Source organism: Grampus griseus (genome assembly GCF_964374135.1).
Source record: "Grampus griseus genome assembly, chromosome: 15".
Classification (NCBI taxonomy): domain Eukaryota; kingdom Metazoa; phylum Chordata; class Mammalia; order Artiodactyla; family Delphinidae; genus Grampus; species Grampus griseus.
In genome coordinates, this window is record NC_139009.1 from 82495848 (window position 1) to 82518733 (window position 22886).

The 22886-nt window shown below is 45.6% G+C and overlaps 1 protein-coding gene across 1 annotated transcript; it reads left to right on the top strand.

Moving 5' to 3' along the window:
• The first annotated feature begins 1550 nt into the window (after positions 1–1550).
• Positions 1551–10844, top strand: PDCL3 (phosducin like 3). The gene is made up of 6 exons (XM_082672090.1): positions 1551–1669; positions 4213–4342; positions 6786–6876; positions 7066–7209; positions 8159–8367; positions 10468–10844. The coding sequence occupies exons 1-6, from the start codon at positions 1664–1666 to the stop codon at positions 10608–10610; spliced, it is 723 nt and encodes a 240-aa protein (XP_082528216.1). The 5' UTR covers positions 1551–1663; the 3' UTR covers positions 10611–10844.
• Positions 10845–22886: the final 12042 nt, after the last annotated feature.

Consider the following 22886-nt stretch of genomic DNA (forward strand, 5'->3'; position numbering starts at 1 on the left):
AGTTTATTCCTAGGTGCTTATTTTTCTTTTCTGGTGTTACTGTAATTAGGGTCCATTTTATCTTCTAGTTTGTTATTATAAATACAGACTAAGGTGATTTTTGTATGTTAATTTACTATCCTGCTCCAATACCGAATTCTCAGATTGTTAGTATGAATTTAAGACTTGATACTCCCAGGGTTTTCCAAGTATGCTATCATATCATATCACCCACAGATAGAAATCTTTTTTTCCAATTCTTTTCTTTTTCCATTCTTACAGTTCCAATTTTTTCTCCTGAGCCTTAATTATTTTCTTCAGAGCTAAGAGTGATGGAATGATGGACAGAAGTTTCTGGGGAGGTGGGAGGGACGGCAGTCTGGAGCACGGGAGGATAGAGTCTTTGACCAAAGTGGGAGAGGCACCTTTCTCTGAGAGATGAGAAGGCAATAGAGTTTGAGCCTTTGGCTTGTTAATCTCCTCTGGAGAGAGGGATCACGGGGTGGGGGTGGAGGTGAGTGTCGGCCACCGGAAGTAACACGGCTTGGAAAGAGAAAAGGGTAAAACAGCGCCCCCTCTAGTGCTGTGGAGGACACTAAGCTTAGCACTGGGCCAAACCCACTCTAAACTAGCCTGGGTCCTGACTTTTCTGATGAAACCAGGAAAATTCATTCAGTTTGCTGCCAAATAAATGAATAACCACATGTTTTAAGTGACCTATAATTCTGTGGGAAGGAGTTAGCTAATCTTAAGAATTCTTATAAATGATTAAATCAAAGCTCCTTGCCTTCAAGCAGTCATTTGATTCACTTTACATCAATGGTTGTGTATATTAGCAACACCTGAGGATCTTTAAGAAAATAATCAGTTCCAGGTCCCATTGCTAGAGATTTAATTTGGGGATGGAGCCCCAGGGTAGCTGCAGTTTTTGGAAGGCTCCCAGGTGGTTCTAATGTAGCCAAAGTTGAGAGTCCAAGTTGAGTCCTAGCCTACCCTATAGATGTGTGGGTCTGTGTTACCTGTGTCTGCTTAAGCTGCCAGGAGGCGGCCACCTAGCTCAGATGTGCAGGGAGGAGTATTGCTTTCTTAACTCAAATTCCAAGTGCTGCATACACAGAAGCCTGGGGCCCAGCCCCTGTATCTTACAATTCAGTTTGCTGAGTTCTACTCGGTATCTCCAGTGTGCCCCGCAAAGGGCTAAGCACTTCTGCAAATATAAAACGCCTGAGGCTTAACCAGGTGAAGAGACTTTCACCTTTCTGTTTTAGGTAACCCTGCATCATTTTTAGTTGTAACACTGAATCACTGAAACGCGTTTCTAATTCTAACTTCTTGGGCAGAGACCTCAGACACCTTCGTCCCGCAGCGGACGGCACCTCGGCCTCAGGGCTCGGAGGCCGAAGACCTGCCCTAATTAGGTAGCGCCCGGGGATTGGCTCAGAGTCGCACTTGTAGGCGCGTCCTGCCTCGCGCACGCGCACAGCTTTCGCGCCAGTCTCTTGAGAAGCGGGCGCAGGCTCAGAGGAGAGAGTTCGCTTCCCGCTGGCTCCGCCCAGCTCGCTCCCGGGGGGCGGGGCGAAGGCCGGGCTGGGAGAAGAATGGGGCGGCGGCTGCGCGCGTGCGCGGAAGAGAGCTGAGGGGTGGTTAGGCCGTCGCTGGCCGGGCTCGAGGGAGTTGTGAGAAAATGCAGGTGAGCAAGCCGGGGGGCGCGACGTCTGGAGGCTGCGGCCGTTCGTTCGTCCCGCTGGGTCTGCGCCGGCGGCGGGCTGTCCTTGCCAGACCTGTGGGAAGCGCCGGGCCCCGCAGGCACGGGGAGGCCACGCGCGGCTAGGCCGGCGCAGGCGCGGTGCGGACGGGCGGGCGTGGTCCCGCGAGTCCGCGGGCTGGGCGTCGCCACGCCGTGTGTCCCACTCTGGAATCTCAGCCCTGGGGGCTGCCTCTCCTTGAGCTCGTCTCCCGTGTGGCCTGTGAAGGCCTCTCCGGGTCTTAACTGAGAGTTACTTCCTACTTGTTAACTCTCTTAGCGAGCACCTGAGCAGGTGTGTTGTGGACCCCTTCGCGGATGGAAGCTGAGGCTTGCACGAGTGGAGGGTCCCGCCTGGGGGGTGGGGTGTCCCATAACATAACCCGTGTTCTGACTCCACCTAGAGCAGGGTGAGGGGTTATTACACCCTCCCCGCAACGTTGGTGTTCAGGTTGAGAGGTGCGCCCCCTCTGGACTCCCTGGCTTCCAGAGCTCAGCCCGAGGGTCCCGCAGCCCAGTTACTTTCCATCTTAAAATGGATAAAACCACATCCCCCAGTTTTGTTCTTTCATTGTATCAGGAATTTGCTAATGGAATTTGACTAAAACCCACGGAAAAGTGGGAAAAAATGACACCGTGGAAATGGATGCTTTTATGAGAAAATCTCTGACAACTCAATTTGGTCACTGTTGAAGGACCCTTCGCCAGAGTCATTCTGCTGCCTCCCGGATCTCGCTGTGGTCAGGAACCCTGAGGGACTCATCTCTGACTCAGCGGCAAAAGGGAGATGGAGTTAGTATGGGTTTGATTAGGGGCTGGAGAGGACGATCATCTCCAAATCCAGCGCGTCGGGTGAAGAGGAAACTCAGGGCTGCCCTGGCCTCCTTTGCATCCTCTGTCCTTCAGGTCTCGGCTTAAAAACATCGCCTCCTTCCTGACCACCCTGTGGAAAGGATTCTGTTCGTATTTTTTTTTTTTTCTTTTTTTTTGCTTTACGCGGGCCTCTCACTGTTGTGGCCTCTCCCGTTGCGGAGCACAGGCTCCGGACGCGCAGGCTCAGCGGCCATGGCTCACGGGCCCAGCCGCTCCGCGGCATGTGGGATCTTCCCGGACCGGGGCACGAACCCGTGTCCCCTACACTGGCAGGTGGACTCTCAACCACTGCGCCACCAGGGAAGCCCCTAGTTTTTCTTTTGACATATTTCAGCAAGACTGGGACAAGGAGCTGGGGCTGAGGCCTGGTTATCCCTGTGCCCTTTCCACAGCTCCCTGGTTTCATATTCCAGACCGGGTCCGTTAGCAGTGTTCCCGCCAAGCAGTGCCAAACCAGGGTTTGGGCCGCTGGGTTCTGGAGCTAAGAGCCCACTTCGACATTTATCCTTCTGACATTTGATCCTGGTGAATTTGACTTGTTCCAGCCTGGCGCTGTGGCTGTCCCAGGCTTGTGAGGATTAACTAGGTAGATACAGGTAAAGGGCTTCGCAGGGTCCCAGCACCTAGGACTCAGTAAGCAGCAGCCGCTGTGAGCTCTTCCACGGGGTCTCAGCTCTTCCTCTCAGGATTGGGCGTTAGAGAGTCAATCAGGCTCTTTTCCCTCTGATTTTCCTGCAGCCACTCAGGGCTTTAGGATGCTTGATCTCCTCACTCAGGCCCTTTGCACAGGCTGGTCCCTCTGCCTGGAAAGTAATTTCCTAAGTTTTCACTCCTCTTTGTGGTTTCGTCTCACCCTCCAGTCATGGTTAAACGTCACCTCTTCTGAAAGAACGTCCTTGGCCATCCTGTGGAATGCAGGCCCCCTGGAACGCTCTAGCTCAGCAGCCTGTTGGTCATTGCATTTGCCATAATTTGTAATATATCTCTTTGTATATTTAATTATTCATTGCCTATCTCTTCCTCTCACCTGTAAAGTAGATGACTTTGGCGTTCACTGTGCTTCCCTACCATCTAGTACAATAATTTACATATAGTAGGTATTTAATATCTGCGGAGTGAATCCCTCCAAGTCATTAATGAAAATACCGGAAGCCAGCTCAGAGCCTTGCTGTTAGCACTGATGCCGATCTGCACATCATAGCCCGATTTTTACCCCAAGACAGGAGGATTGGAACAGGGGTTGTGGGTCTTTTGACACTGTCTGAGAAATAGGCCACAGAATAGTTTGGTGTGAATTCCCCTTCCCACCACTTTCCCGTTTTTTTTTTTTTCTTTCTTTTGCGGTACGTGGGCCTCTCACTGTGTGGCCTCTCCCATTGCAGAGCACAGGCTCCGGACGCGCAGGCTCAGCGGCCATGGCTCACGGGCCCAGCCGCTCCGCGGCATGTGGGATCTTCCCGGACCGGGGCACGAACCCGTGTCCCCTGCATCGGCAGGCGGACTCTCAACCACTGCGCCACCAGGGAAGCCCCACTTTCCCATTTGACCCCTCCTTACCCATGGCGCCCTCCACAGTGGACTTGGCACTCATGGTATCCTTGGTCCACCTGCTCTAGGACCCCAATGCAGACACCGAGTGGAATGACATCTTACGCAAAAAGGGCATCTTGCCCTCAAAGGAGAGTTTGAAAGATCTGGAGAAGCAGGCAGAAGAGGAGGAGCAGCGGGTCCTTCAGCAGTCCATTGGTGAGCGTGCCGCTACTCGTTACTGCGCGTCTGTCTGCTTAGGAGACAACTCGCCAGGCCTCTCACTGCTTTGGTAGAAGGATCCTCTGAGCAAGAGCTGGGAGCCAGGGCTTGGAGTGCTGAGCTGGATGCTGCCTCTGGGATCTCAGGCGGGTCGCAGGGCATCTCTGGCTTCAGCTTGCTGGGCCACAGAATTAGGGGGACTTCAGAGGCCCCCTCCGTTTCCACAGTTCCTCGTCTGTTTCGGATGAGCGCGTGATAACCCCGAGGAAAGTATTTCCAAGTCTTGACTTTCCTGGTCTGTGATTCACTTTGGATAATGTCATGGAAATCTGCTCAAAAGCTTTTAGTGTTTGTATTCTCGTGAGGGTATACTTTATCTTTGTGGTCTGATTACGAATATTAAAACAGCTTGATTTGGGGAAGCATAAGATGTTTGCAGTGTACAGGGTCTAGGAGAGGGGCTTTCTCACATGTAGCTGTATCACCTGAATCGGAATCCCTTGGGGTGCTTGTCCCCCCCCCAAAAAAAACACACACACACAACAACACACAGAACCTACTGAAACAGAATCTCTGGGGGTAAGGCCCAGGACTCTGCATATTAAACCAGTGCTTCAAAGAGTTTCTGATTTACGCCAAAGTTTGAGAACCATTGACCACAGGGGCTAGGCCTTTTGTCCCCTGTTGACTTGTTAGAGCTAATTTAGAGAAGGATTTATTACAAAGCGTTTATCCTGCAAATGTTTACTGAAGGATTGCCGTGTGCTGGGTGTTGTTCCTAGGCAGTGGGGCTTTAGCTGTGCACGGGTCGGACAAAACCCCCTGTCCTCTTGGAGCTTACATTCTAGCGGGAGAGACAGACAGTACATGATACGTGAGTGAAATGTAGGAAGATAAGGCAGGAAGGGGCCGGAGGAGGGGTGGGTATAATTGCAGAAAGGGTCAGAGAGGGCCCCCTGGCAGTTGAGTAGACCTGAGGGAGGTGAGTGAGAAGTGGAAAGCATGTTGGAGAATCCGCCAGGAAGCCAGCAGGACTGGGAGACAGTAGTAGGAGCTTCAAAGAGGCAACTAGGGTTCGGACCATTTAGGACCTTGTAGCTTCTAGTACGGACCTTGGCTTTGCTGCCAAATGAGGTGGATGTCACTGGAGGTTTGAACAAAGGAGTGACGTGTCCTCTGTGTTGACAGCACCGTCCTGTTGTTGCCTTACTGAGTGCAGACTGTGGGGAGGCGAGGCAGGAAGTGGGGAGACCAGTCTGGAAAAGGCTGCAGTGGTACCTTCGGCAAATGGTACCATTGGCTTGGAGCAGTGCGGTGGGTGGGAGTGGCCAGATCTGGGTGTGTTGTGAAGGTAGGACTGACAGGAGTTGCTTATGGATCCTATGATGGTGTGAGGGAAGGTAAGTCAAGGATGACTGCAGGGCTCTGGGCTCGAGCGGCCAGAAGGATGGAGTTACTACCAGCTGAGATGCGGAAGGCTTGGGGAGGAGCAGGTTTGGAGGTAAGATCAGGAACTCTGTTTGGGACATGGTCACTTTGAGATTTTTGTTAGACGAATAGAGATGGTAAGGGAGCAGCTGGGGATGCTGTCCCAAGCCAGAGAAATACGGGCTGGAGGCATAACTTCGGGAGTTGTCAGCACGTTGCTAGTATTTAAAGCTGTGAGATGCGATCAACCAAGGGAGTGAGTATCAATAAGGAAGAAAACGAGTCCAGTCAGCAAAGGGCCTGAGGAAGGGGCAGCCATAGAGGGAGGGGGGAGAGGGGGCCAGAGGAAGATGGGCTTTTGGGGAGGAGGTGGTGATGGGTTGGGTCAGATGTGCTCATCCGTTGCGAAGACAGAGGTCATTATTGACCTTGATAAGAGCAGTTTCAGGTAGTAATGGGGTGGGGGTCTGGGGACAAAGGCCTGAAGTGATGTCAAGAAGCAAGGGTGTTTATGGCAATAAAACAAAATACAGATTTTATAGCAGTTGATTAAAAGAAAAGGTAGAGCTGCCTAGCACTCACAAGAGAAGACCAGGGGATAGCCCTTTCACTCTAGGAAGGGTGTGCTGGGGAGGACCTCAGTGGGTATCCTCCATCTCCCCAGAGGCATGAGAACTGTTATGCACCTGTCCGTGAATGTCTGTGCTTGAAGATCCGGCCAGGTTAGCTCAGGCAAATACAACTCTCCTCTTTTATAAACTTGGGAAACTTCCCGTTTGTATCCTTATTGTGTGGAGGTAAGAGAGCCAGGCTGGCAGCTGTCTTTTAAATACACCCTCCCCTTCTTATTTACTAGTGTAACACCTTAAGTACTCTTTATTTGGGTTTTGGTGGGCTGGGGATCTTTTGGTGTTGCATGCACTCCTTTAGGAAAAGAGTGAAGGGAAGAAAACCAAAATGTGTTTGTTCATCTTTCACATTTCTGGTTTCTTGCCAACTCAATGACATTCAGTGAAAACTTATGAAGACATGACTTTGGAAAAACTGGAGGATAATGAAGACGAATTTAATGAGGAAGACGAACGTGCAGTTGCAATGTACAGGTTAGTGCCGCCCAGAGGGACTGCTTGGCTTTTTGTGTGGCACTAAAATGTGTGTCCTTTGAAACATTAATAAATCTGGCAAATCGATAAATAAACCTGGACCTTTACAAAGGTTGCTGTGTGAAAGGGGTGGGGTGTGTGTGTGTGTGTGTGTTTGTAAGATGTCTCTCTCTTCCTTCTGTTGTGCAGGCAGCAAAGACTGGCGGAGTGGAAAGCAACCCAACTGAAGAATAAATTTGGAGAAGTTTTGGAAATCTCAGGAAAGGATTATGTTCAAGAAGTTACCAAAGCCGGTGAGGGCTTGTGGGTCATCTTGCACCTTTACAGACAAGGGTGAGCTGATCTCATGACTGTATTTAAATGTTAATTTGAATTTATATCTTGAACATCTCAGGCTTAATCCACCCAGGAGGTTTTTTTGTTTTTTGTTTTTTGTTTTTGCAGTACGCGGGCCTCTCACTGTTGTGGCCTCTCCCGTTGCGGAGCACAGGCTCCAGACACGCAGGCTCAGCAGCCATGGCTCACGGGCCCAGCCGCTCTGCGGCATGTGGGATCTTCCCGGACTGGGGCACGAACCCGTGTCCCCTGCATTGGCAGGCAGATTCTCAACCACTGAGCCACCAGGGAAGCCCTGTTTTTTGTTTTTTTAACTAGTGTTTTTGTTGCTGATTTACCCAAACCTTATAGCCTAATTTTTGTCTTAAGACTTTCAAATTAATATGTGACTAATAGGAATGCTTTTGTTACAGTGTAGCAGAGGAGACTTTTTTTTTTTTTTTTAATTGTAAATGAATTCCTCAGTCACTTGTCCCTCTGGAGAAGCTCAGGCATTTCACAATTCCATGTAATGAATCACTCTTCGTCGATGGTGAGGGCAACCTTTGTGAATTGTCCATGGCGAGTGAGGCAGTGGACCCCCAGCGCTTCTCTCCTCCAATTTTATTACCATCCTGTGGAGTCTAATGCTTGTGTAGGGAGTTTCTTTGAAGCAGGAAATGCTTTCTGAATCACACATTGTAAGCCTTGAATGCTCTCGCCTATAGAAGAGCAGACAGTTACCTTTTACATTGGAGCTGTGTTTCTAACTTATTCTTCAGTCAAATTAAGTTGGGCTTTGGATTTTGAGTTCCTCCCTTTGCCTAAACATGTTAGAAAGTTTTGTCTAAATGTTAGTTCATCTTGGCTGGAGTCATTATGAGGTTTTATGTAGGGCAGAAGGGTAGTTGAGATTTATTAGGTACAAATGCAGAATCACAGTTGGCTTCTGTTTCTCTTTTTATAGGATTCCCCTGTGTGCCCTGATAAATCAGCACTTTATTGGACTTGCCAGGAAGTTTCCTGATGTCAAATTTATCAAAGCCATATCAACCACCTGCATACCCAACTATCCTGATAGGAATCTGCCCACAATATTTGTGTACCTTGAAGGTGATATCAAGGCTCAGTTTATTGGACCTCTGGTGTTCGGTGGCATGAACCTGACAATGGATGGTAAGGGCCTCTTTGAGGTGCGCGTGGGAGATGGGGAGGAGGTGCTTCTGTTGACGAGGGTGCCTGTTTCCTAGACACACATTAGGATGACTTGTCAGATTCACCTTTGCCCCCATGCGAGTGATTGTAAAAAGGGAAGAAGCACGTTGAATCTGTCATCTTAGACAAGTCATTGGGGGCAGTTACAACTGGGCTCTAGTAATTCTCAGTTAAAAGAGGGCACAATGGACTTTAAAATATTTAATATTAATGTCTGATGTGTTTTATTTGTCCCTACAGTTGAATATGTTCGTTTTTACTGGTAGCTCAAGATCACATTGTTCATTTCTTGTTTAATTCACATGAACGTTATTAGTGACACATGCTCATACGTATCTGCATATGTACAAATGTACATATATATAAATCTATAGAAATTTTTTCTCAGTTGAATAGTAGCTTTTAAATTAAAAGTTTAGGGCTTCCCTGGTGGTGCAGTGGTTGAGAGTCTGCCTGCCGATGCAGGGGACACGGGTTCGTGCCCCGGTCCGGGAGGATCCCACATGCCGCGGAGCAGCTGGGCCCGTGAGCCATGGCCGCTGAGCCTGCGCGTCCGGAGCCTGTGCTCCGCAACGGGAGAGGCCACAACAGTGAGAAGCCTGCGTACCACAAAAAAAAAAAAAAAGTTTATTCTCCCTCTTAACTCCTGAAGGATATGTTTTTTTTTTCTGCCTGTTACACAGGAGGTGTTAAAATACATATGCACACATAACATGAGAGAGAGAAGCTGAGGCCTGCAGGTTTCTTGATAAGTCGAATTCTTTATCTGTTTAGTGAAATAGTATGTCCAACTGTGCTTTAGTTAGTAGTCTTTAGAAATGTGTGTTAAAATATGACCTTATATTCTACTTTATGTAACTCTTTATGTAAGATATTCAACTGGGAAAAGTATAAACATATACATACATACATAGACACACATATGTTACATCAGTTATGCATTATTCCAGTGTTCAGAGGCATATGGAGTTTCAAACTAAATATGGGTTTGCTTCTTATTTTGGTCTTTTTGCACATACCATGAGGGAAGAGAGATAGGTATACAATAATAATTATAGTTTTTATTTCTAGGAAAAGTTTCATTTGAGGATTAGTGAACATGTAAAATAATGATTACTGCATATAAATGAACAGTAACATTAAATACATTCATTTATACATATGTGTGAATTTAAATATATTCTTAAGAATCAGAAATCTTAAAAAAAATCATTTTTAAGAAATTTGTTGAATTTTTATCACACTGAACCAAGGTACCTGGAGCTGAAAATACTGGTGGAGCACTTTGAATTAACACGGCTCAGTAAAATTGGTGTTCAGATTTTAACAAGTTTCTAATTGGTAGAGCATCACTTTAACCAGGCTATTTGCAGTAGAATCTCTCAGCTGTCCCTCAGTCCTGCCTGGGGTCTTTTCTGCAGTGGAAAAATACATCACTTGATTGTGCTTCACAAGGTCTCACACCCATGTGGAGTTCCACTGATTACAAGAGCATAAAATACAGGAGCTGAGCCTTTAGTCACTGATTCTTTATTTTCTGGTACTTTTAAAAATTATTATTACTTGGAACAAATGTATCAGACCTAGGATGTCATCATACATTGAGCCTTTGACTCTAATAGGTTGAGATATTGGACATGAGGTTTAAGAATTTCCTTTTGTTAACTAAATTTAGATTTAATGATTAGAGTGCCAGCAGGACTGGGAAAAGTATTTCCTTTACATGTTTCATGCTGATTTCTTTCCTGGGAAATTGTGCAAGCCGAGAAACTAGCTGTTAGAAGATAGATTTAGTCTCTGTTTTTTATTTTAGTTATCATAGAGGTTCAAATGTATGTAATATCCCATTTGACCTCATCTTCTGGAAAAGTGTTTGCAGGTATTTTTTTCCTTCTTAACGTTCTGATTTTTCCCTTTCTTCCAGGCATCTTATAAATATGGCCCTCAAATTAAATTGTCATCAAATGTTGATGATCGTAGCTTCTGCTTAGAAAAACACTGTGGCTTGAGGGCCCCATGCAGACTGTGTCTTAGGCAACTTGCTTTTTCTTTATCATGTAGAGTTGGAGTGGAAATTGTCTGAGTCTGGAGCAGTCAAGACAAGCCTGGAGGAAAACCCTAAGAAACCCATAGAAGATGTGCTGCTTTCGTCCGTGCTGTGCTCCGTCCCTGCCAGGAGGGCCAGTGATTCCGAGGATGACTAAGGCTGCGGCCCTGGTAACCTGATGAGCTTGCTTGATGTGACACATCATCTGAATTTTTTTTAAAAGGAACAAGTAGGAACGTATGGTTTGGTTTTAGCCTTTTATAACTATGTTTCAAATCTCATAGATCTCAGAAGCAATCATTGCTGGGAATCCTTTTAAATTTCTTGGAACTCTCTTTTTAAATTAATAGTATTTCCTTAAGGAAAAAATAAAAGCCAGATATTAGTATGGCAGGTGTCTATGTTTTCCTCACTTGTATTTTAGGTAAGCTGTAAAGCTGTTCACTATTTGTTCACATAAAACTATAAAAGAAGAAATATGGAGGGTTTTTTTTTTTAGTAATGTGAGTAAATTATACAGTGGAAAATGGCAAGGTAAGCTTTGCATTTATATTATTATTTGTTTTTATTCTTTTATAGAGGTAGCAACAGGATTATTAACTCAAATAAAATACAGGTGTAATTGGTAGGAAGAAGTCTTAGTATTTATCCTATTTAGAAGAAATAGACAATAACTTTGGGGAAACAAATACTGCCTTATCAAAGCAGTAACTAAAAGATTCCAATTTATCGCCATTTGGGGTAAAATATTTTTTCTGGTTAAAGTAATTTTTTGTCTCAGGCTGTTGAGACGTCAGTCTCAGTTACTGTAAAAGGTCACCTTAAATTCTTTTTTGGAAATAGATATAAGCACACACATTAATAGATAACGTGTATCTCAATCAGTCAGTAAAATATATAGCAAGATGTTTTCTGAACCAGAATCCTCTTAGCATTTACCAGTTCTTGCCAAATTGACATTGACAGAATAATTAGGGGAACCGTTATTCCCTAATGCTTGTGTTGAGTGATGTAGTACTCAGTGCTGGTTTGACTCTTAAAAGTATGAATCAGAGAGGGCACAAAGTTCCTTCAGATTATTGTCCTTTATTTTTGCCGTAATTTGGAAAATAACAAGCAGCTGTGACCCACTTGATCTGTCCGAACGATCTGTGTTAGTGACTTTGTTTCTCTACACGTGAGAGCCAGCACTGCTGATGAAAACATACTCTGTGTCATAGTCTTCCTTGAAGAGTTTCTCATGAAATTTTAGTTGCAGGGTCGAAATAAGCTTGGTCAGTTCTGTCACTCGTCTACTGGTCCCATGGGTTAGTTTTTCTGTTGTCAGCTGCCATCAGAGTGAAGTGCGGTGGTGCAAGCGTGGCTGCTGCATTGGCCTGAGAGCTGCGGTGCACATAACTCCCAGGGGAGAGAGCTGTGCCTGAGTGTGGTCGGGGGCTGCGTCCACCGTGACAGGGCAGCAGACTTCATTCCACTGCGGAGCCTGTACAGGGTGTGATTCTCAACGTATGCTGTGCCACTTTGATCTGTGTTCCTGAGAAATCTTGCCTCCATGCAGACTCGGGCACTTGGTTTGCACTCAGAAGCTCAGGTGTCCATGGACTTGGTTGATGAGCTCTGTCTGACCACACTGCTCCCAGGCCCCAGGAAGCTGTTCAGTCGTTCTGACTGAACTTGATTTAAAAAGGGGGAGAGAGCAACATGTCTGTCCTAGAATTAGTATCGTGATTTCGAACCTGTCGTGCAGACTTCTGCAGGTTAGTTAATTCTGGGAGACTTCGCTGTGTTACTACCATTAACTTCTTTCTGTTTCATTTGGAGCATTTGTGATGTGCTAGAGGTGATACAGCTTGGCTCTTAAGCATTGAGTTTGTCTCATTCCACAGCAGAAACACACAGCGACCAGGGAACACCGGCAAGAAAGATCCTGAGATTCTGTCTCCTGGTGTTGGCAGGAAAGGTGTATGGGGAAGGCTGTGGAACAGGTGCTAGGAAACCCTTTCTAGTATTGGTGAGAAGTGGTTCCAGGAAGTTGTGATAGTAAGTAATTGGGAGAAGTGAGATGGAATAAGACCCTTGCCCCTCAGCATCAGTGGGTGTTGGTTCCAGGAGCCCCATGGGGTATCCTTGGATGTTCAGGCCCCTCGCAGCTCACTCTCCAGTCCTCAGAGTGTTTTCAGTCCGTGGTTGGTTGAATCCGCAGATGCGGAACCTGCAGATACAGAGGGCTGATTATAATCAAATACAGTTGATTCTTCTTTATTTTCCTTATTTTGTAGAGGAGAAAAAGGATACGGTTAGGTTGTATACACCCACCTCATTGCAGACCTGAATTTACACGCCCTTGTGCTGAGGTTGCAGACAGAACGGCTTCCTGGGGCATCTTCTTCCCGAAGTGCCTCAGAGAAGTCGTCCTGGATGCAAAAGACACTTTATGAGAGATGCGAAAGGGCTGCTTAGAAGGGGGTCCTCTGTCACTAATGCCTCAGTTTTTCATCATTTATTACTTCCAGCTTTAAATTCTGTTTTCTTATATAACAAGCCCAGATTTTGCCAAAGTGCTTTTCAAGTGTGACAGGCCAAATGTGTTTTGACTGTGTCGCCTACTTTTTTTTGTTCAATTAATTAATTTATTTATTTTTGGCCTTCTTGGGTCTTCGTTGCTGCGCATGGCCTTTCTCTAGTTGGCAGCGAGTGAGGGCTACTTTTCGTTGCGGTGCGTGGGCTTCCCATTGTGGTGGCTTGTCTTGTTGCGGAGCAGGGGCTCTAGGCGCACGGGCTTCAGTAGTGCGGTGCGTGGGCTCCAGAGCGCAGGCTCAGTAGTTGTGGCACATGGGCTTAGTTGCTCCGTGGCATGTGGGATCTTCCAGGACCAGGGCTCGAACCCATGTCCCTTGTGTTGGCAGGCGGATTCTTAACCACTGCACCACCAGGGAAGTCCCCTGTGTCGCCTACTTTAGAAGCGTGTTCCTATGGAAGTGGTTTTGTCCTGTTTATGGAAACCAGTTGTTCCTCATAAATAAACGCAGCCTTTTCGACAGGTGTTCGTGATGTTTACGTTCACACAGCCAATGGTCCGGGCTTTCCACACTCTGCAGACTGCCCCTGCTCGGTGACTCCACAGGGGAACTGTCACTCATGTGCTACCAGGAGTTCCCTGGGGCCAGTCTCACCACCCATCCCTGCAGTAGCCTCGTCTTCTCTGTGTTCAGCGTCCAGTCAAGATGGGTCTGCTCTCCACGGCTAAGCCAAACCTTTATACTTTTGACCCCATTCTCCTCCACATTCTTTAGGACTTTGTTCTAGTAAGTCATCGTCTATCTCAGCCTCTCCCTTGATGTGGGGCCTCAGGCAGTAAGTGTTTGGGTCCAGTGTCAGGGACTGCTAGTTGCCTAACAAGGGCCAGGATTCCCCAGCTCTGCTCGAGCAGCAGTGGGATCAGCTAAGGATTAAACTCCCAGCCTCCCTTGGTTGCCAGAGGTTGGTTGCCAGAGGGAGGTGGGCAGAAGTTGGCTGGGAGTTCTGGGCAAGCTTCTTAAGAAGGACAGACATTGTAGATGTGATTGCAGCCTCCTTGGGCGGTGGGGTGTGCTTACAGAGCCAGAGCAGAGAGGGTGGTATTTTTGATGCCACTGTGACCCAGCTCTTGACTGCCCTCTCTGGACTTCTCTTGTTGGGAAAGAAGTAACGTCCATCTCGGCTCTCTTAGAGCAGCTTATGCATCTCCCGTTGAAGGCTCCTGCCCTTCAACAGTCAAAACCACAACCGATCTAAGCTTTCTACTCCCCGCTTTCAAACTACTCGGCGAAGCAGAGCAGGGTCTGTTCCCTACCTCTGCTTCCTCATCATTGCCCTTCAGTAACTATGAACCAGACCAGGACTTCCATTTCCATCTGTGAAAGACCAGATACTCTGAACAGCCCACCTGATGGTAACTCAAAATGTTGGATGGAACTTTTTAAAAATGTTCTTAAATGTGCCACTGAGCTGTCAAGAAAGGAATTCATCCTCTGAGGCCAGAAACAAAGTGAAAGCAGAACTGTGGAAAGATGGGCGAGCCTGTTTACCCCCCAGGGGCACGTACTCTTGGTGACACCGAGCTCCTGTGAGGATGGATTGTGGGGGACAGGTGGCAGGAGATGAGCCTTCAGGGAGATTCCCTTGCAAACAGCTGGACTCCCAAAGGACTGCCTTCAGTCTTGGGGGGAGCCAGCACTGGTTGTAAAGGAGAGCACAAGCATCCCTAAGAATTCAGTTACAAGCCTTCCCTCATGTGGGTGTAAATTCTCAAGGTACATGTGATCTAAACATTTTCCCTGTGAAGTTCTTAAGGAGGTCTTAAGTTGTAATGCCCCTGGGCTCTGGACCAAAGCAACTGCATATCCACATGAGAAGAGCTCAGCTTTAATTTAGCCTTCAAACACTTTCCACAGGGACATGAGCTCAGAGTCATAAATCACAGACCCCCAAATCACAGGATGCCTTGACTTCTGAATGAAAGCCAGCAGAAAAAGAGTGCATATAGATTGCAAAGATCGAGGGTGGTGGAATTTTCAAGACCGAAAATAAGAGCACATTTAACATGTTTAAATAAATAAAAGAGTAAAGAACAAGAGTTGCTTATATAAGTCCCTTATAAAAATAAGCATTGGGGGACTTCCCTGGTGGTCCATTGGTTAAGACTTTGCCTTGCAATGCACGGGGTGTGGGTTCGATCCCTGGTCCGGGAGCTAAGGTCCCACATGACTCGGGGCCAGAAACCAAAACAAAACAGAAGCAGTATTGTAACAGATTCAATAAAGACTTAAAAAATGGTCCATATAAAAAAAGTCTTTAAAAAAATTAAATCTTAAAAATAAAAGTAAGCATTGGAAGAATGAATTGGTAAACTGGAGAGTAGAGGCAAATAATTACCCCGTAGGTAGCACACAGAGACAAGTAGGTGGAAATATAAGAGTTAGGTGAAGAGATGTGGAGGAGAGGCTGAGAAGGTCTAACGTGTATCTCTTAATATCTTAAAAGGAGAGTATTGGAAATAGGTAATATTTGGAAAGATGAAGGCAGATTTTCCAGAACTGATGAAAGACATCAACCCTCAGAAAGGTATACAAATTTCAAGTGAGTTAAATGAAGTAAATCCACACCTTCATGTATACAGTGAAACTGCAGAATATCAGAGAAATTTGTAAGTGCAGTCAGGAAAGTCAGATTACCTACAACACGGTAACGGTACGGCGCACTGCCTTCTCAGCAGTGGCAGTGAAAGCCAGGAGACTGTCATGGTATCTATGGGCTAAGAAGATGCATCAACAAAACAGAAGCTATCAACCAGGACTTAACACCCAGTGAAGCTCTGTTTTAGGAATGGGGGTGAACTGGACATTTCAGACGTAGAATAAGTAGGTTTATCATCAAAAGACTCTCCCTAAGGAAATTCAGAGGATTTACTTTGTGCGGAAGGACAAGGATGAAAGCTCTGAGATTCAAGAAAGCATAGCGGCCAAAAAATGTACGGGTAAATCTGAACATTGACTTTACAAAACAATACAAATAATGTCTTATTTATGACACTAAGATGAAATAGAACTGTGAAAAATAGGACAAAGTAGCACACAAATTGAAGGGGACTTAATTGGAGTTTAAATGTTCTTAGACCCTTAAAAAGTATTCAAGAGGTTGGCAAAAATATGGTTTAAAAAATTCAAGCAACAGTAAAATAAAAGCATATAACTTTTAAAATAGTGTGTGTGAGGGTGCTCAGTTAATTCAATAAAAGACTACATTGAAGAATAAAAAGAAACAGAAGAGGCAGAACCATAGACAATAAGATGCTAGAAATAAATCTAAACAGCGAGCACAACAAATGGATAATACTCTTAATACTTTTCACCGTATGACTCTGCAGTCACGCTCCTAGGTGCTGGAAACCAACGTCCGCACGAAAACCTGCACACAAATGTTTATAGCAGCTTTGTTCATAATGACCAAAACCCAAACAACCAAAATGTCTGTCAGTAGATAAATGTATAAACAAATTGTAATTTCATACAACGGAATGTAATTCAGCGATCAAAAGAAATGAGCTACCAAGCCACAAAAAGCATGGGTGCTGAGTAAAATAAGCCAGTCTGAAAAGACGGTCTACTAGATATATGATTCTAATTACAGGACATCCTGGAGAAGGCAAAACTGTGGAGATGTTCAAAAGATCAGTGGTTTCCAGGGGTTCAAGGGGGAGGGTGGGAGGGTTGAAGAGGTAAAGCACAGAGGATTTTTAGAACAATGAAACTATTCGGAATGATACAATGAAAGTGGAGGTATGACAATATGCATTTGTCAAAACCATAGAACTTTACAGCACAAAAATGGAATCTTAATGTATGCACATTAAAAAAAATCACTTAGAGAATCGGGATACATGGATGGAACAGACCGACACAACAATTAACTGTATTATAAATGTATGAAACAACCTCGCGGAAGGGGTTGGGGGGATGGTGCTGACCTAAGTAACCTTGGAAATGAGTGGAGTCTGTAAGATGAAGCACCAAAGAAACTGCGTAAGGACTGCACCGCAGCTCATAAAGTAATTTCTCACATGGGTAGCGTTAGCAATTCTGATACTGCTGTGATATTCTAGATTTAAACAAGTCAATGGCTGGCGGATGGTGGGAGCCAGGGTTCTCACCGTTAGAGTGTAAGGTTACATACAGAGAAGCTGGGGGAAGAGCCTGGAGTGATCCACGAGTCATGGATTAGAGTTGGAGCCATCAGTATGAACTCATGCAGACCCCGGTGGTTACAAATTTAGGTAGTGTAATATACACAGGTTAGTAAACACATTTCCTTGCTCTGTCCGTCGAAGGGGCTTAAAAGCAGCGACACCCCCGTTGCAAAGACCGCACCTACCATTCAGATATTGGTTTCTAATAACCATTCCCGAAAAAAGGAACCAGAGCTCTTTAGAAAAGTAGCTGATTATAAAACCGGAGCAGGAAATAGACGAGATTCGCCTGGATCATCTTGTGGTGCCAGAAAGTAAAGACGTGCTCAAAAGAAACTCAAAAATCACAATGATAGCAGTGAGCCACAGGGATGCAGGAGTTTTCTAATGGCTGGACGGTTTGAGCAACAAAGTAAATACTGGATAACAACCCGAAGTGTAAAGTAAATATCCAGGAGTCCATACAGACAGGTGATGAGATTAGATAACCAAGTGGGGAGAAGAGACCATCTCTGGCACAGAATTCAGAATAATTTATGTGGATGCTTCACACTTAAGATGCATGGGCTGCACATGGTGACCTCCTTCCAAAGTGACCAGTGTGGAAAGAGAGGAGTAGCTTTACAGTGCAGAAAGCTGGCAGGCTCTGTCAGCCAGGTGGCCAAGGTCAAAGTCACCGGCATAAGGCATGTTGCTAGTTTGGCCCCTGGATGTGATGGGATGAAAATGATACAAGGTAAACTCTTTGGTCTTCCTCCCCCAAGCCCATAATCGTGCACAAACATCTGACAAATCCCAGTTGAGGAACATTCTACAAAACAGCTGATCACAACTCCTCAAAACTGTCAAGTTTACCAAAAACAAGGGAAATCTGAGAAAACTGACCCCCCCCTGCCAAGAGGTGCCTAAGGAGACGTGACTACCTCATGTAATGAGGTGTCCTGATGGGATTCTGAAAGAGAAGAATGAAAGAATTATGAAGTATGGACGTTATTAGCCAATAGCCATGTATCAATATTGACTCATTAACTGTAACCCATGAGCCATATTAATGTAAGATGTAAGAGTAGAGGAATTGGGTGCAGGATGTATGGGTACTCTCTACTATCTTGTTAGTTTTTCTGGAAGTTGAACACCGTACTACAAAACAAAGTTGACTTTTTAAAAATACGGTGGTTCATGAGTCACATCAAATCGGAAGTTGTAACTAGTGTAAAAAGGTGGTGCTTGGTTCTTGACTTTCTTCTGTGATAAAGTGCCGGGATTAAAGGGCACAGGTCTTAGTTTGCATCTGCCCCAGTGTAGAGCCTGAGCCAAGGGCTTGGGTGCAGAGTGAGGGGGGGTCCAGGAGGCATGAGTGAGGGAGCTGAGAGGGAGGCTGGAAGGGGGAGAGGCCAGCATAAGGGTGAGAATCTGTGGTCACTGCTGCGGGCGGTGGGAAGTCCATCGCTTAGGGCCGTCTGGGAAGTGTGCAGCGTTGCCCACCCACAGAGGGGAGGCTGGGTCACATACCCCTCAGTCCTGACCCCCACTGCCTGAAGCCTGCTCCCAGGGGGGTAAACTCTCGTGCACTTCTGGGCTGCGCCTACACAAGGGCCGGGCAGGTGTCGACCTGGGAGAAGGACCTGGACAGACAGACATGGGGTGGGATGCTGGTGGTGCAAAGCCAGTCTGAGCTTGCCCGGAAGTTCATTCTACTTTATATTTTTAAAGAGCTCGCTTAGACGTATTCTAACATAGATTTTTGTCACGTATCACTCTTGTGCATACATAAAACGGCAAGCAGAAGCAAAATAAATCCGTTAATTAATCTTAAAATGTCCTTCCATTAGGAGTCCAGCTCTGATGCCCTGTGCTGCTAGATTTGATGCTGGTACTTCCTCGCTTCTACCAGAAGGTGGCGAGCAAAGCCAACTTGATCCCGGCAGCTGCCTGGCCAACAGACCCTGCAGGATGCACCCGGCCCTCGGAAACGTCAAAAATGAGGGGGAACGGTGCTTAGAATTGATGAAATGAGTTAGTTATATCCTATAGTGGATGAAGAAGCCTATTTTAACTTGACCATTCTAGCTTTTAATTTTGAAAGCAGATCATAAACTCTGAAGCCGTTCACTGATATTTAAAATGTTGAAAATACCAGCTTCCTGATAGGAAAAATGCTGCTATTATCCTTTGTATACCTGTTAAAGCAGATACCGTATTTTTTTTAAAAATTAAAGACCAGTACTTCTTTTTTTGTAGGTAACTTTCTCTGAGATGGTGATTTTAAAAAAACTTCAAGAGTAATTACAAAACATATATGTATAGTTCATAAAAAGTTGTAGTTAGTAAAAAGTTGACTCACACATCATCCTTTGCCTTTCTGCAAATGTTACAGAAAACAGTAAAAAAAACTTGCAACTGTTTGTTCTATCCCTTGGATTTGAGAAGATCCCCAAATAAAATAGTGTAATGAACACACGCACACATACACACACACACACACACACACACGCAGGCACGCAAACTGGACTGGACTGGGCTATAGTACTGTAACCACGGTAACTAGATCAAAGTTGGGACAGATCTATCAGCCCCTTGTTACCAGCCCTTACTGACTTTGAGTCCCAAAGGTTTTCTCATTCTGTTTTGGTTTCCCAGTACTACTGGGAAGAAAATGGGTGAAGTCCAGTACACTTGGCAGTTGTATTTCTTCCTATAAATTAATGCAGTTCCCAAACTGTGTGCCGAGGCACCCCAGATTCCTGCAGCAGGTTAATGGGGGGGGTATCCTAAGTTGTCAAGGGAGGCACAGCATTTAACAAACACGACAGCACCTGCTACCTGCAGGGGGTTCACAGCTTTGACACAAGCTTGCACTTGCCCTCTTTGGACGATGTCGTATCTTTCCTAAGCAGGGTTTTTGGCAGTTGCTTTGCTAAAAGCAGATACAGCTCAAAATTCAACCTGAAGCAGGAAGTGAAGGTGACAGTGTCAGATTCCAAGGTGGGGAAAGCGCGCAGCGCCCGACAGGCGCTCACGTCCCGTTAATAAATAATAAACTTATATATATATTTTTTCAAACAGCTAAAAGTTTTTAGGACCTGAGTGCTTCTTAAGTTGTTTGGCCCTGACTACTTAATAAAAGAAACTGGTACGTGGTTTTTTTGGCTTAGGGGCACAGTGAAAAATTTACTGAGCTGTGAACTAGTGGACGTTTGGGAACCTCTCGTAAATGGGTATTCTGGTTTATAATTAAAGCTGGATTATAGTGGTTTGTACAAATCCATCCCTGAGACTCGATTAGTTCTAACTTAAAGGATAATCTTGAATATGTCAGGCTGAGGACTACACCCCGAAGCCTGGTATGACTCCAGATTATCCAAGGGACCAACCTTCATGGAGCAAATGGCTTCATCCTTATCACTACCTGCAGCACCTACAGTGGCTTCTCATGGTGCCATTAAAACGTGTTTAACCTCCCTGTGCCTCCGTTTTCTCATCTGTAAAAAGGATCCAACCCAGATGGTTATTGTGAGGGCTAAATGAACTGAGATTTGTAAAGTGTTTAGAACACTCTGCTGGTGTCTCATTGTTGTCGAGGCTGTAATAATAGTCGCCATTGCCAGCAGCAGCAACCTGTTGTTTGAAAGCACAGAGCCTTTGGCATCATGGTGGATTCGCTCATTTGAGATGAATTGCTTGGTCCTAGTACTTGTGATTATAAACGGGGCCTCATATGACCCAGAAACTCATACAGTAAGTTTGTCAGTACAATTTGGGAAGAATCTTCAATTCTTATTTGGGGAACTTCATGTAGTTTTCTTTCCTTTTTTATTTCCACCATTATATAGTCCTTCTGTGTAATCTATTTTTTCCTCTGGTTTTTTAAATTTTGCTTAGAATGTTAGGAAATAACATCTCTTTCTAGATTACCCCTTACTTTCTTGGTGTCCTAGTGAGTAAGATTCTCAGTCAAAAGCATATGAGGCTTTTATGTTCTCACACTGTTTCATTTATCACTTTCCAGGACGCCTCTCCTCCACATGGATTAAATGCTGGGGTTTTTTTCCCTTGATTTTTCTCTATTTGAGGTCTCTACTGCATAACAGTTGATTGTGTGATCTCAGACTGTTCATCAGCCCTCTTAATGGATGAATTACAGAAGCAGTTACAGGAATGGCATCATCGTGGAAAGAGGGCCCCGTGCTGGGCTGTGCAGCATCCGGGCCATTCCTGTCCTCTTCCGGGATCCTACATGTGAATTCTTTGGGAATCATGTACAGCTCATAGAGGGCAGTGACCACATTCACAGACAGTAGGATGAAAGTCACTGGGCTTCAAGGCACGTTTTTCATTTTACATTGTGTTAGAATGAGTCTGAGAGAGAGAAATGGCATCAGCCAGCAGGACAGGAAGCAGAATGAAAGTTCCCCGGACTTGAGAATTCCCTCCGAGGCTTTTTGTTCGATCTCCCCTCACTGTTCCTCGGCAGATCCTACTACTGATATTCAGCCAGACACGTCCTTGGCAGTGAGAGGTCTTGGGAGAATGAACTTTCAGTGTTACTGGATACACTTTTATGCTTCAGTCAGTGAACAGTGGATTGGGGTTGGCGGGTGGCGAATCTCTTCAAAATGAATTCTGAGTCATATTTGATCTGCTCTTCTAGCGATTTTGTAACACGTTACGACATATCAGACAGATACAATTCTTCCCACACTCTCCCAGCGTCCACTTGTGTTGGTGACCTCTCGTGGTTCTCACCCTAAACCCAGTAAGCGCATCATTTAAAGAAAGAAAAAAGGAAGGGGGGAGGGAGAGAGGGAAAGAAAGTTGGAAAGGGAGTGGGAGGGAAGAATCAATGCTATTTGGAGGCCCTGTGTTGGCAACTCTTTTTAAGTTAGTGAGTTTGTCCTTCTCTTTGCAAATAGAGCATTAGGTGGGTCAGAAGCTTTGCCGTTTTTGTTCAGGACTCTTAATTGTTTGGGAAGGACCACAGGGAAGGTTTTGTTAATTTTCAGTTGGTGCCTGGAGCCGGCGAGACCTTCTGCAGCAGATTTTTGCACGACCTAATGGCGCCACTATCAGGGTCTGATTCCACGGGTCCTAATGAACTTGCCCATTCCTAGGGAGAAAGTGTCTTTCTATTAGATTTTTCTTGAGGTGTGCAGAACAGGTGAGCTTCCCTGGAGCATCTGATCACAGTTTAGCAAGGCCAGGCAGAAAGAAGCAAAGGATGCTGGGGCCTGTTGGTGGAGTGGATACATGAAGTTTAGTCTACAGAGATTTGGGCAGAACCAGCGTACCTACCAAGTGGTTGAGGAGTGTGTGTTCCAGAGTTAGATCAACCCCAGTCTGGAAGCTACCTTTCCTGCTTGATAGCTGTGTGACTTTGGGCAAGTTACTTAACTTTTCTGAGCTTCAGTTTCCTCAACTGTAAAATATAGATGGAAATGATATGGACCTCACAGTGCCGTTACAAAGGTCAATATTATAATCATAATACAAATTAATGTCTGTATCTTGCTTAGTAGAGGGCCTTGCTCTGGTAAGTACCAGGTGAGCGTTTATTACATGAATTCATTCATCAGACCTGGAGTTCCAGCTGTGATTACCGCCCCACAGCCCACCACAAGCCTAGTGGCAGGAACAACCACCTTTGTGTTACACTCACGAATTCTGTGAATCAAGACCCAGTGGGCATGGCTTTCCTTTGCTCCACAGTGT